The sequence below is a fragment of the Podarcis pityusensis genome, assembly GCF_964106645.2.
Source record: "Podarcis pityusensis genome assembly, chromosome: 5".
Classification (NCBI taxonomy): Eukaryota; Metazoa; Chordata; class Lepidosauria; order Squamata; family Lacertidae; genus Podarcis; species Podarcis pityusensis.
Window position 1 is genome coordinate 9,022,872 of NC_138032.1, and position 14,767 is coordinate 9,037,638.

General features: G+C 45.2%; 1 protein-coding gene and 1 long non-coding RNA gene across 3 annotated transcripts in view; one reads left to right on the top strand and one right to left on the bottom strand.

Moving 5' to 3' along the window:
• The window catches only part of LOC308478534, a 69,425-nt gene that overhangs the window by 52,774 nt on the left and 1,884 nt on the right, over positions 1 to 14,767 (bottom strand). The gene's annotated exons all lie outside the window — the stretch shown is intronic.
• Positions 533 to 13,222, top strand: LAMP3 (lysosomal associated membrane protein 3). Its single transcript, XM_081008163.1, has 6 exons — positions 533 to 873; positions 3,054 to 3,823; positions 5,341 to 5,463; positions 7,834 to 7,891; positions 10,507 to 10,674; positions 12,639 to 13,222. The coding sequence occupies exons 1-6, from the start codon at positions 822 to 824 to the stop codon at positions 12,776 to 12,778; spliced, it is 1,311 nt and encodes a 436-aa protein (XP_080864289.1). The 5' UTR covers positions 533 to 821; the 3' UTR covers positions 12,779 to 13,222.

Below are 14,767 nucleotides of genomic sequence, written 5' to 3' on the forward strand. Positions count from 1 at the left end.
TCCCAGTGTTTTGGGGGGAAGTTTGTTGTGCGAAACCTCCCAGTCAATTATCATTGCACAACCTGAATTTGCCAGTATGTGATTGAGTCCCGCCCCCAAATAGCTACAGGTCTGATGCTTCCCTTCTCCCACTCCATCCCTGATGCGCTCCTCCCGACGGCAAAAGTTGCTGAATATAAAGTGTGCAATACCACTTTAAACAATCATGCTTTCCCCCAAAGAATTCTGGGAGTTGTAGTTCATTAAGTGTGCTAAGAGCTGTGAGGAGACCCAGCTATTCCCCTCACAGAGCTACAACTGATTGCAGTTTAACAGTCAATCCCTCTTCCCATGGGACTCTGGAAACTGTAGCTCTGTGAGTGGAAAAGGGGTCTTCTAACAAACAACTCTCATCACTCCTAGTGAACTACAGCTCCCATGATTCTTGTAGGTAGGTCAGGACTGCTTAAAGTGCTATCACAGTGTTTTAAATGCGTGGTGTGAATGCCGCCCAAGGCACGTCAGGGAGAATTAAAATGCACTGGGTGGAGAACAATGCTAATCTTGCTTCCACTTTCAGCTCCACCAATGTTCTTCAAGCACTTTCTCAATGGTTCAAGGATGCTTCCCCACAATCCATTCTTGCTTTGCATGTAACATTCCAGTTCTTGTGCTGGACTTCCCCTTTGCTCGGAGCTCTTTGCAAGGGAACAGCAAACTTCTTGTCTCCCAGAGGAGGAGGCATGCTAGGCTGGTTGTAGGGAAGAAGAAGAAAGAAGCAACGCGTACAAAGGTTCCCTGGGGCATCTGATCCGTGAATATTACTCTTTAGTTCCTTCATCATGAGCTGGGAGAAGAACCTGTTTGTGGAACTCCTCCTGGTTGCAGCTGGTGGTGAGTAGATCAGTATACCCAGTTATCACTGTATTGTGTGTTGCTTTGTAAGGATACAGGGATGCAACAGACTCTCTAGCTCTTCTTTGCCTGTGTTAAAAGAGATAGTGTTTTCTACAGGTTTGTTGTTTAGTCGTTTAGTCGTGTCCGACTCTTCGTGACCCCATGGACTAGAGCACGCCAGGCACTTCTGTCTTCCACTGCCTCCCGCAGTTTGGTCAAACTCATGCTGGTAGCTTCGAGAACACTATCCAACCATCTCGTCCTCTGTCGTCCCCTTCTCCTTGTGCCCTCCATCTTTCCCAACATCAGGGTCTTTTCCAGGGAGTCTTCTCTTCTCATGTGGTGGCCAAAGTATTGGAGCCTCAGCTTCACGATCTGTCCTTCCAGTGAGCACTCAGGGCTGATTTCCTTAAGAAATCAGCGGTATAGTTTGTTAAAAGCTGTGTTAAAAGAGATAGTGTTTTCTACAGGTACAGCTTGTTATGCAGGAGTAGGGAAAGCCTGTACAGGATCATCTGGTGACAAGATCCACTCCCCACAACCACCTTTGAGCTTTTTCCTGAAGAGCTTTGCTGCCATTAACCTTCCTTGTGGCCCTGAATCAGATGTGGCAAAGCTTTGATTCTCCAAATGTTGTTGGACTGTAACTTCCATAATCTTTGGCTATGCTGGCTGGAGTTGGTGGGAGCTGTAGTTCAGAAACATCAGGGGGGACTAGAGTTCCCCAGCCCTGCCCTAAACAAGGCATGTGCAAGGAGGCTTTTGAGAGTAGCTGCATTGGGTTGTTCACTGCAGTGTTTTTGATAGAAAATCTAAGTTTCTGGGTGGTTTGGTCTACTAAAGAAGCCTAAATATGAGCACACCTCAGTTGTGATTTCTGTTTTGTACCAAATACACATGTTAAAGATAAATATGGAGAGAGTCTCAGGCTACTGCAAGGTTACAAAATACTGTGGAAATATCCCAAGAAATCAAATGTAGAAGGATGGGTGCATGGGATTTGCAAGGCAATCTTGCCCATTTGGTCAGACTCCCTGACAAAAGGTTCCATGGGAAAAGAATAGTTCTTTTTAAATCTAACTGGCAATTTTATTCTACTTAAACATTGGAAATGCAGAGGTGTTTATGGTCCTGAGTTCAATCAGCAGAACGTTGTTGATAAAAATGCTTGATCCAACCTAAGCTAACCACTTTCCAGTCCTATTGATTTTAGTGAAAGAGTTAAGTACTCTACATGTGTATCTTTTGCCTCCTGGAGTCAGTTTTCTTCTACCTATCAGCAGATCCTTTGCAGGGCTGCAAGTTCCTTAAGTGGGGAGTGATATTAGGTTTATTAGATAAATGTGCCCCAGGAGGTCTTATTCACTTGAGACAGACAGGACTCATACATACTTCTGCTTGCCCCATTGCTTTCTCCTGGGGAAACCTGCTGTTTACCGTTGCATTGGAACAAACATCAATGGCTTTATCTGCAGATTGGTGGGACAAATGAAAAACCACTCAGACCCATGCCTAGAAAGAGGGAAACCTATTGGACTTTCTAGTCACAGGGCAAGTGGGAAATGTGGATGAGCCCCAAGAGCAACACATTTGAGGAGGAAAGGTGTACAAGTCATCACTGCTAGGTCTGGGCGATATCTGGTTTTCAACATCACGATAAATCAGCTAAACATTGCAATATACTGATATATCACAAAGTCTGAAATAAGGATGGAACTATGTAGAGGCGAACAGTTGGGCTGGGCAATATCTGGTTTTCAACTTCATGATATATCACCAGCTAAACATTGCAATGTACTGATATAGCACGACGTCTGAAGTAAAGATAGAGCTGCTTTTCAATTTTGTGATGTATTACCGGCTATATATCACAATGTCTGAAATAAGGATGAAGCTATGCAAAGGCATTGGCTGGCTTCACGGTTTTTCCCACGTGGTGATTGTCGCATAGCACACGTGCACAAACATACATCATAATTTGCAATATATTGCCAGGTCAAAAATTATGAAACCGATATCATGATATGGACTTGAGACTGGTTTTGGACGATATATCGCCCAGCCCTACTCACTTCCCATGTCTCCGTCTTTTCAGAGACATGACTCGAGCTGAGAGATGCTTAGCATGGAAGGGATTTTTGGAAACGAGATTAAACTTACTCTCTGCTTGTTTGCAGCTATTTTATCCTGCAGTGGAGAGGTGCAGGTTGAAGCAACTCCACAGCCCATTTCAGTCTTGCAGAGAGCCAATCAAACGATCACGACTCTTCCATATGGTCATTCAGAAGTTTCAGTCACACAGATAGGCAAGCAATCTGTACAAGAGGCTACCCAGAGAACCCATTCAGTGTCAGCATTACCTGAAGATGCTAAGATGGTAAAAGCAGATTCTATACCACCAGCCAAACAAGTTTCAGTCCACAAACAGGCAAACACAGCAGCCACTCCTCTAGAAACATCTGCAAACCCCACAAGTCCAACCAGTCAAGCTGCAAGTCGCAGAGTGATTAAAACTACAGTTGTTGCCAGGAGCACAGCCGTACAATCTGAAACACAAACTGATGAAGCTGGAATCCACGGAGCCATAAAAACGACAGCGGCTGCTCAGAGGACAGCTTCACAACCTGCAGCCCCAAACAGCTGGAACACTGCAGCTCCTGCCTTGCCAGCGAAGGCAGGAAATGCAAAGAAGACTGTAGCTGGAACAAGCGACAAGTGCATCACACAACATGTGCCAGCTGGAACGCCAAGCGCAAACAGTACAGCCCACAGCAAGATGCCATCTGGGCATAAAGCCACTGTTCCTGAGCCAACAGCCCCAGTTGGGCCAACCCTCACACCCAAACCATCGCCAGCTGCAACGGGGGCTTATAGTGTTTCTAATGGAACTGCTGAGTGTATTAAAGCATCAGTTGGCTTGACAATGATAGCTAAAAATGGAAAAACAGTAAGCTGCAGCTTCCCCCTTTTCCATTATTCCCCCCCCCCCATTTTTTTTGTTCAAAATATCAAAACAATCAGTTAATTCCAGGAACTGTGATTCTGGGTTCCAAAAGCTATTTCAGAAAAGCCTTAGGTTTGCATCTATAGCATGGGTAGTATCTGATGCCGCCATGCAGTCAGCGCAAAGATTTCTGTTCATGCAATGGAACTTCTCCCTTCTCCTTAACAACTACTACTACTACTTTCTTATTTGTACCCTGCCCATCTGACTGGTTTGCCCCAGCCACTCTAGGCAGCTTCCAAGATATATAAAAACATAATAAAATATTAAACATGAAAAAGCTTACCTATACAGGGCTGCCTTCAGATGTCTTCTAAAGGTTATTTAATTACTCATCTCCTTGACATCTGATGGGAGGGCATGAACCCCCAGAGCAGATTCAGGGGGTGAGCCAGGGGAGAGATGGAGGAGATTCATTGCAAGAACCCTTGCGCTAATGGAACAAGTGACTTAGTGCTACTTAGTGATACATGCCTTCCTCCCCCCCCCAAAAATAACAGGAACTGTAGTTTACACCTCACAGCACTACAATTCCCAGCACCCAGGACTCTTTTGGAGGAAGCTATGTGCTTTAAATGTATTTGAATTGATTCAATTCATAGCCCAGGAGCCCAGGGCAGCAAACAAACAATTAAAAGATCTTAAAAGCAATTCCAGTGCAGATGCAGACTGGGAAAGATCTCAACTTTAAAAAGCTGGGTGAAAAAGGAAGGACAACAAAGACAGTGCCTAATATTCATGGGGAGGGGATTCCATAGGATAGATGCCACAACTTTGAAGGGATGGTTCCTTTATTGTGTGCAGTGGACCTCCTGGCAAGAGGGTATCTTCAAGGTGCCCTCACCTGTAGAGTGCAGTGACCAGGTATATAACTAGGTACCTGAGGGGTGAGACAACCTTTCAGGTGTTCTGGTGCCAGGCTGTATTGGGTTTCATATACCAAAAGAAGTATCTTGAATTAAGCTCCATAGCTGATTGGCAGCCAATGAATGCTGCGGATGTGACCAAACTCTGACGTAAGTCATTGGTCAGACATAGCACCAAATCAGGATAAGGGAGGTATGTGGAGGAGGTATTGGAAAGGGGGTGGGTGTGAACCTGTAGCTCACTTCTTCGTCCCCATTAATGATCAGCAGTGCCAGCCCACTCAGATGGGGAGTGTCAAGAAGGCACTGTGCAAGAACCATTCTGACCTGAGCTATGTGATGGGTATAAGAAAAGGCTCTTAGAAATGCTGCTGGAAGCAAGTGTTGTTGAAATAGATGGGACTTCTAATAGTTAGCAAGGGACTATAACTCTCATCATCCCTGACCATTGGCTGTGCTGGGTGGGACTGATGGGACTTGGGAGCCCCCCAACATTTGAGTGGGTGGGCAGGTGCACAGGTTAGCCACCCCTGTTTTAGAAAGAAAGCATGTGTCAGGCTGTGTTGGGATTCATGCGCCGTTTCCCTTTTACAGAACAACCTGGAATACTTCAATATCAACCCAAACACCACGCGTACAATTGGAATGTGTGGGGTTTGGGTGTCAACTCTGAGAATCTCATTTGAAGGTGGCTTCATACGTTTTACTTTCACCAAGGTAAGCATTTTACCAGATGTTGTTTTGGGGGGAGTGAGGAGGGGATCCCAGAATGTTGGGAATTTTCCTTGAAGAAAGTGATTTGGTTTCAGTGGTCGAGCGTGAATTTTACCTTAGTTCAGTAGGCTAGTTTCTACACATGCTCACCCCTATTTTTTCAGGAGGTTTTTAACGTTGGCCTACTAATAACTTCTGGTTTGTGTATTTAAAGTGGATTAAAAAGCTTTCTCTGCCACACTGGAGCAGCAAATCCACTTCAAAAGCAAAACAAAGAAATGGAAATGCGGCTTAAGTAGGAAAATGCATTGAGAAATATGGGGTAAGCAAATGATTCACGAGAAGCTATGTAAACACCCTGCAGGCAAATTGGGATGAAAGAAGCAAGAGGGATGTTTATTGTTGTACAACTGCCCGTTAAACATGTCAGGGGATGTGTGTGCTCTGTTTTCTCAACAGGGGACATGTGAGAACTCCTCGTTTGGAAGGGCCCCTTGCCAAACCAAAGCAACACCCTAGTTGTCAAACAAAGACCCCATTTTAAGTGTTTGCTCCGGCTGCTCTTAAGAGAGCGGTGTTGTTTAACTGAAGTAAGAGGCTTAGAAACTGTTGTGTCGTTGACAGCCACATCACAGAGTGGCTTCAGTGAAGATGCCGAGGTAAAATTTTGAGTTGGCCACCCCAAGCAACACCCTCCAGAAGCAACGCAACTATTGGTGCAGCATTGCACAATCCAGCCTCCTCTTTAAGATAAGCATTCAGAGGCTGTTGAGTTTGAACCTGCTCTTTGAAATATATGCAGGCATGAATTCGGCTGCCAGATTCCCAGTGTGTGTGTGTGTGTTTGCCTTTCTGAAACTATTACAGAGGCCTTATTCTGATCAGTTAGATGTGATTTTGTACAGAGTGTGCCTTCCATTAATATGACGCATGCATAACCTGAGATCAGGTGTTGTGTGCTACAAAAATTGGATTGTGAAGTGTGTGGGAGGGAGAAGCTGCGTACTTGCTATACCTTTAAAGCATATTTGAAGCACATTTCCTCCCTCAGGTTTTTTAAGCATTGTTGGGAACTGTAACTCTATGAGGGGAAAACTCATGCTGCCCAACTTTTTCAGATCAAAAACCAGGATGCACGTCTTCCAGGGCACATTCCAAGGGAGTTACGTAAGCTGCGTGGCAATCTCACCCTGAAAAAAACACTTTTGGGGGGTGCCATCTTGCAAGGTGCCCCAAAGGCCCTTTTGGGGGGGGGGGACAAGAACACATATGAGGTCACTTTGGATGGGGAAACCCAGATGGGTGGAGTATAAATAAAAATAAAAACTTTTTCCGGGACACTTGGTGGGTATGAAAACAGCAGTGCTTAGAATTCTTTGAGGTAAAGAACGTGCTTCAAATGTGTTTTAAAGTTACAGTGTAGACACAGCCAGAGAGAAAAAATGAAAGCGTCAAGCCTGCTTTGGGGCTACTCAGAAATGGCTTTCAGGAAGCTTCCAGAACATGAATGGGGAACTTCAGGCCTGGGAACCAAATACAGCCAGCCTTCCAGTGCTCTGTTGGGCTCTTGGGACTTTCCCCGGGTCACAGCCCTCACCAGCCATGCCCTTTGACTGCTTTCGCCTTGGCAAGGATGGAGGATGGGGAGACAGTGTGTGGTAGAAAGGTCAGGCTTTTCTGTGGCTTAGAGTAGCCCACTGCACATAGGTTAAGAGTCATATCCGTTGCCTCTGGCCTCACCCGCCACTGAAATGTGGCCCTCAGAAGATTCCCCATGAGGAAGGTTGCAACTGTTGGCCTTGGTAATAAACATTGCTAAATGAAAAATATTCTGATGTACCCTGGAGTCCTCAGGAAAGTGCTTACCCCTCTTGCACCCTGGCACCTCTTGGATGTCACAAGAAATACCAAATTCGCTGGGTGTCTGAAGCATTTCCCCTTGCTTTACCTAATGGTAGGGCCAGCACTGACTTGGAGGCTTTGTTATTATATGGGCAAAGGTTCCAGTTCTAAATGTTTTGCTCTAAAGCGCCCGAGGAGCATGGCTACATCCCTGCTGCAGGTACCATGTGGACCAAGGAGCTGCACATCATACTTCCCAACTACAGAGCATGAGTCGAACACTCCAGTCCTCTATGAAGGGCAAATACACTTCGCAAGCAGCTAGCACAAAAGAAAGCTCCCTTCTGTTGTATTAGAGGAGGATATGTGGCCTGAAATAATAGGAAAAGGTTTTAGTTGGTTTCCCCTCTATCTGCCCTTGGTCATGAACCTTCTATGCATCTTCTTGTGTTTTCTAAATTGTAAGCAGTGATATTGGATAAAATGATGCTTGCTTCCTTCCTCCCCCACCTTTTTTTTCTTCTTCCCCAGAGTGGAGAAGTGTACTATGTCAGTGTGATTGAAGCTTCTTTAACTGTACCATCCGAGGGTAAGTCACATGGTGATTCTTCCCCTGCCTTTGAACAGTTAGCATTTACGAAATTTTGAAGCTTCTCTTAAGAGTCAAGGCACTGGGTCACGCAGTCACCAAAACTCATAGCTGGCGTTTGAGTAGCATGTAAAGGAAGTTAGAAATGTCTTTTTCTGCACTTTACTGCGTGCATTGATTTAAGATGTGTTGGGGATGAATCAAGCTTTCCGTTTCATTTTCTCTCAGCTTCTATTTTCTCTAGCCTTCAGTTTGACCTGTTTCCAAATCAATTTGCATTTTTTTAAAAAAAACCATGAAAATTTGCATGCAATTTGCTTACATTTCTCTTAATATACACATTTTTGTGCACTAAACTGAACACATATTTCCAAGCAATTTCCCCTAATATTATGCTCCCCCCCCCAAAAAAAATTATATTGGGTGGTATTCAGCTAAATTTTATCCAGCTGCTGACATGCATCTGTCTTGAGAGACAATGGAGTGTGCCTCTGGGGGTGAAGTTAAACCACCAGAGGATCACAGCGCCTGCTGTGGCTCAGGAGCATAGCATGGGCAGGGGCTGCCAGGGTGATGGCCCTGAGCGCATTTTTCTGGGGGGCACTGCTCACGCCACCCTACCAGCCCTGTGCCACTTTGCAAGGCTAGGATCAAAGAGTGCATGGCTGCTGTGTCCTTCGTAAGCCACCCTCCCCAAGCCACTTTGCAAGGCTGAGATGATACGGTGGGAGCTGGGCTGGCAAGACAGGATCCCTTAGCCCTCCGTGCCCTGCCCACCCGCCCCAGGCACCAGCTAAACATGCTCCACCACTGCTGGGGCTGCAGAGACTGGTAACTTCTAACTACTGCCTCCTGCATTATTTCTGCTGTGTGGGTCATTCCATGTCAGTTCAACGTGGTCATGCCACCCACCATCTCGGATTTTGATGAAACTTGGTGTACACCCTTCCCCTATGGTTGAAAGAAACCCTCTTAATTTTTTCCCCTCTATCACAAACAGTTTTGATTTTATAGCACTTCAGAGTTTCATGAAATCTGCGTTTCTGTCCCTCTTGAGATCCTCGGCCTTGTGTACATTTTATTTTATTTTTCCTCCATAACCAATGATCAGATCTCTTTGAAATTTTACAGAGCTCAATAACATGATGAGGATTTCAGGGGGGAAAATACAGCAGCACTCAAAAGATTTTATAAATGCCTAAAAAATGTATAAATGTAGTTTTTTTGGCGGAGACAAGAGGCAAGAGGCACCCTCTTATTTTAGACGGTGGAGGGGGCTGAAGCTGCTTGCCTTGCATTATGTATGTAATGAGTTTGTGGGAGAAGTGAGATTGCATTTAAGGATTCCTGGGTCAAGACTTTCCTTCTTGCCACCGCACTGCACTTTTTCTGGATTGCACTTCTGAGGCTTATTTTATGAGGATAAAAAAATGCACTCATGGTCACCTTAGGTGTACTCAAAATCAGTGGAACTTGAGCATACATTTCAAGTACTTCTTAAAGTACTGACTTCAAAGAAGCCGACTCTCTGCAGAATTTAGAATTGTAGCAGGCTGTTCTTTTCCTGAATAATCATCCACTAAGAGTCAGTTGAATAATAGCAACACATGAACCCCCCCCTCCAATCCTGGGAACTGTAGTTTACCCCTCACATAGCTATAATCCCCAGTACCCTTAAGAAACCAGTTCTCAGAAGTCATGTGCTTTAAATGTGTAGTGTGTGCGCAGAGCTAGTTTAACCCTAGTTCTTCATAAATTTGCACAAATGTCTAATGACTAGGTGGAACAGGCACTGTAAGAGACAGCTCCAGAAGAGGAGCCAAGAGAAAGCTGGTCTTAGCAGAGCCAGTGGAGGATCCTCACTGTCTTGTCTGCTGTGGTCAGGTGGATCTAGTGCTATGGAAAGACAGTTCTGGGACTGGAGGAGATGGATGAACCTGTAGCCTGCCGTATGTGGAACATATTTGCCTTACACCATCAGGCACCTAGTTCTAAGTAGAAAGGGGTGGCAGACTGGCCGGCCAGTTGGCAGGTAAACGGTCTTGTGATAATGAGGATTTGTATGGTGGCTTTGGGTCGCTCTTGGGGGTTATCTCACACCCTGAACAGATCTGGGGTCTTAGTGTTTGCATTTGAACTGCCTGCAATCATAGCTGTCAACTTTCAGATTTGAAAATAAGGGATCAGCAGCCTCACCTGTCCTGGGGACAGTCTACGGGATATCTAACAATCCAGGATAGCAATGGGAAATGGCGCTGGAATAAGGGAATTTCCCGCAAAAAAAGGCAAGGTTGACAGCTATGCCTGCAATCCATCCTCTAAGCAGCAGACCTAACGGCAAACCGAACAGGGGAATGTGCTTGATCTATAGCAGGGTTTCCCAAACTTAAGTCACCAGCTGGTTTTGGACTACAACTCCCACCATTCCTAGCTAGTAGGAGCAGTGGTCGGGGATGATGTGAATTGTAGTCCAAAACCAGCTGGAAACCCAAGTTAAGATCACAGCTCAAGCTATGCAGCGTCTACTGCACATCAGTTGGTGACCCTTCATTCAAGGAAAGATTTTGCCTCCAACAACACCATTTGTCGTTTCTTTTTATTTCTGTATTCTTCAGGTGTGCTGTACAGTGGAATTAAAAGCGACCAGCTCTTTTCAGCGCCTTTAGGGAATTGCTTCAAGTGTCTCAGCATGCAAACCATAGAGATGTCCAACAACCTTCAACTCCTGCTTTCCAGCTCTCAACTTCAAGCCTTTAATATCGTTGGCAACCAGTTTGGAAAAGGTTGGTAGCAGTGCTTGTCACTGGACGTGTGATAAGGCAGTCCTTCTCATTCAGTTGATTTAAACACACCACTGTGAGCAAGTCCAGGCCAGTAGCATGTTTTTAAACAGCTAGACACTCCTGTTGCAATCAAAACTGTGTGAAGTATGGTTCAGTTTCAAGTTATTATCAAGGACTTTCTCTCAAAAAACATATGAAATGCAGGCTCAGGTAGTATTCCTTGCTTTCATTTGTAGCTTAACTGGAATAGCTAGTTTGTTCATTTCACCAGCAAGCACACAGCAACCCATGTGACTGTGGCAGATGGCAGCTCCTTTCCCACGGCAATTGACAATTGCATGGGGATTGCAGGTAACCTGAATGCATGAAAGGGGATTCCACTTGCTATCCCCAGCCAATGTCCCTTCGGCCAATGGTCTGAACAAAACCAGTATGCATGCAACTGTGGGTGCAATCTGTGACCCTGCCATTTATGTGCGGGATTCCCAGCTGCACAGAGAGATGTGCCATTCACATGTTGCAATTTATATGCATAACCCACACCTTCAGTTGAACAAGTGAGGACCAAGAAGGTGGGATCCAGATCCTCATACCCACGCGATGGCTGATAGGAAATGTTCGGTTCACATTTCTGCACTGAGCTTGTAAATTTCTGTTTAGTCCTCATGAAAATTCGTCAACATTCTAGCGTGCGTATCTCGGCACATTCTCACTTTTACGCAGCTTTGCCCAATATACATCTTTGCAATTCATGTAATGAATTGTGTTTGTTGTTTTCACATACTTGTGCATTTTTCTCAGGGCTGTGATGTGGGGGTGGATAGTTCTTTGGAGATGTGCAGGCTCAGAGGTGACTGACTCATGAGATTTCAATTCTGTGATCACTGACAAGCTCTAGCTCAGGTCCGACCATGATCCTGGAGTCTTGGCCTGCACCGAACACCTCTGCCTCCAATACTGTTGGTCCAGCTACCTCAATGATCGTACCTTGTTGCAGTCAGAGTTCAGGCTGTTGCTCAGGGTGGGGTTCATGGCACAATATTGTAGACATGTGAAGACTTGGCAGAGGAGTTTCAGTCCGAAGAGTCTTCCCCTCCACTCTTGCTTACTGACATCCTTTTAACTGGGGATGCCAGGGATTGAACCCAGAAAGGTCAACCCCTGGGCCATAGCTTCTCCCAAATGGATTGGGGAGCGACTGTCAATTAAAGTATTTAGTATCAGATAAGAGGAACCAATATGTAAGGCATTCAGGCAAAGGACAGGTAGAGGGAAACCATACCTCTAGATGTGCAGAGAGAGACCCAAGCAGTCTCCCCACACTGACAAGATTCAGGGGCAGACTTTGGTAATCTTTCATAATATAGTGCCCTGTGTGAGGCCAAAATCTGGCGTCCCCCAATGGATCTTCTCAGTTATGGATCTTCTCAATTTTGTGCCCCCTCGGCTCAGCGCCCTGTGCAAAGGAACTGCCCATCCTCCCTAAATCCGGCCCTGCCAGACTGAAGGAAGTTTTAAAGCTCTCCATTGAACCAGACTGGTCTGCCAGCATCATCTGACTTCCCAGGCCAAGAGGATTCTGGGTCTCTTGTAAATTCCTAGCCAAAATGAACTGTAATTCCCAGTGCCTGATCCACAGAATCCCCCAGTTTGCAGCCCTGCCATGCCCAATATAATGGTTTGAAATGGACTATAGATGGATGGCTCAATCCCTGATTAAAGCTAGGAAAAGTTCCAACCTACCTCACAACAATTAACTTTTATAAAAAAAGTTGCCTTCCATGAGCATTGGGGAAAGGATATGCTATGCATCAAAAAAATAAAACTGATCAAAATGGCAGCTCCACAGACAGTGCTCGTGGGTTTTTGTATAATTATCAGTAGCTGTATTTTACTGAGCAAGAAACTGATGAAAGCATATGATAATTGTGTAATACGCCATAACATCCTGATTTTTATTGCAGAGGAAGAATGTGCTCTTGACAGAAACAAGAGATTAATTCCAGTTACCGTGGGCCTCAGTCTCGCAGGATTATTTGTCATTGTCTTTGCCACCTGTGCGATTTACAGAAAAAAGCGCACCTCAAGCTATGAACGAATCTAAACCACTTCATTAAAGATCTGTGCAGCAGCGAGTAAAAAGGTTGTAGATGATGGAATGCTCTACTTCTGCCTACTTATTTGATTGTGGCAACTACAATTGTAAATTGATTGTGTTGTGTATTTACTTGTGTGCACTTGAAAATTGACACTATTATGTTGTTATTTCTATATTCATAACTTGCCTTTCTGCTTAGAAAAGAGCAGTTATATATATATATATATATATATATCTAGAGCTACGACCTTTAAGGAGGACGCAGCATATTTTTACATTTTTTTTCCACGTTTCCATCTTCAAAAAAGCATTTCCCCTTCTCTCATACAACAGGGAATGCTTCCATTCTGTCTTGTCTCACTAAGGGTGTATGCTTTTTGCTTCAAACTATGGTTGTTTTTACTCATATGCAAATATAATTAAATTAATAAATTAATCAACTAAAATTTCTTTAATTGTGTCCTATCCCTAATAAGAATAATCTCTTTTTCTCTATCTTTCACACATACAAAAACATATACACATCTCACCCACATCTCCGTCTTAGGCCAGAGTGGATCTGGGAGAGCCAGAACAGAAAATGGTCCAAGAAGCCCAGTTTTTACACCCTTCTGGACAAAGGCCTCAAAAGAAAATTCCACCACAGCTTTGATTAAGGAGGTGCCACTCCCCATGTCCTAAACCTAGTATGGACTCATGTAGCCAGAGCGATGGGAATTTGTTTTTGTGGATGCAGGTGGTAGCATTTATTATTCAGATAGTTTGATTAGATCTAGATTTGAGCAATGTAAAGACACGCAACTATTTTTGGAATGCAATGATTGCATTGTGAAATCCTGTGTATATGACTTGCAACATCACTTCCACTGCAGTGACTCAGTTAACACTTTCCCATCGGGTCTCCTGAAACCTCTTTACCAAGAGAGCCAAACAAAAGCCATTCTTATAATCATACATGCAAGACATAGTAGGGTGGAGTGTCTCCCAGGTTCGTAAGTCCCCCAACATTACATGGAGCCACTGGCGGAGGAACAGGAGTGTGGAGGGAGCGGACCGCCCCCGGCACCATTATTCCAGCAGGGTGCTATCATGGAGACCCCCCTGGACACGTGTCGTGTATCCCCCTCACGCACCGTGTGCCACGCCCCCACAGGCAGCGTGTCATGCCCCCAGAACGTGCACCACGCCCCTGCGGGTGGCACGCCACACCCTCACAGGCAATGTACCACACCTCCGGGATGCACGCCACACCCCCTAGGGGCGCCAGCCACGCCGCCATCTGCTCTCCACCCCCAGTAGCGGAGCATGCAGCTTCGCCACTGCTTGGAGCTTCCCAGAATGGTACATGGAGACATCTCCTCAGCTTTCTCTGGCCCTGGGAGCAGATCCTGTCTCTAGACAACTGTAGGGGTTTGTCAGGGGTCACGCCATTTGGGCCCAATAAAAGGCACACCAGGTTAGCCTCACAATTTTAACACTGAAGCAACCTTGCCAAAGAGTTCCCTCCCACCCCTAAAAGTGTTTCATAGATATGATTTCCGTAGATGAAAAAACAATTACTGCTACTTGTGAAGAGTGGCATAATATCTGCTTTACTATTACAGGAGTCGGGAAAGTGTTATAAAATGTTACCATTGTGAGGAGGGGCATAATGACAAGAATATATTTTTTAAAATAATTGAAGTCATTAGGCCTTAATTGATGCCTCAACGCCTTCCACATGTGCTGTGTCAGGAAGATTTTGGGTGTCACATGGCAAAACAGTCTGTGCTTTCCCAAGCCCATTTTCCCAGCGTGTTCGCACTCCTGTCTCAGCGACGTCTACGTTGGCTTGGTCGTGTCCACAGAATAAAGATGGCACGATCCCCAAGGATGTGCTCTAGGGGGAGCTGGCTTCAGGCACCAGACCACTACAAATATGTAAATGCGGCATGAAGGCTGGCAACATCAACCTCGCTGTGTGGGAAACCCTTTCGGAGGACCACAGTGCCTGGA

Coding starts and splice junctions, on each gene's coding strand:
- LAMP3 (XM_081008163.1), top strand. CDS start 822: ATGAGCTGGGAGAAGAACCTGTTTGTGGAACTCCTCCTGGTTGCAGCT. Junction 3,824..5,340: donor TAGCTAAAAATGGAAAAACA/GTAAGCTGCAGC, acceptor TCCCTTTTACAG/AACAACCTGGAATACTTCAA. Junction 5,464..7,833: donor TACGTTTTACTTTCACCAAG/GTAAGCATTTTA, acceptor CTTCTTCCCCAG/AGTGGAGAAGTGTACTATGT.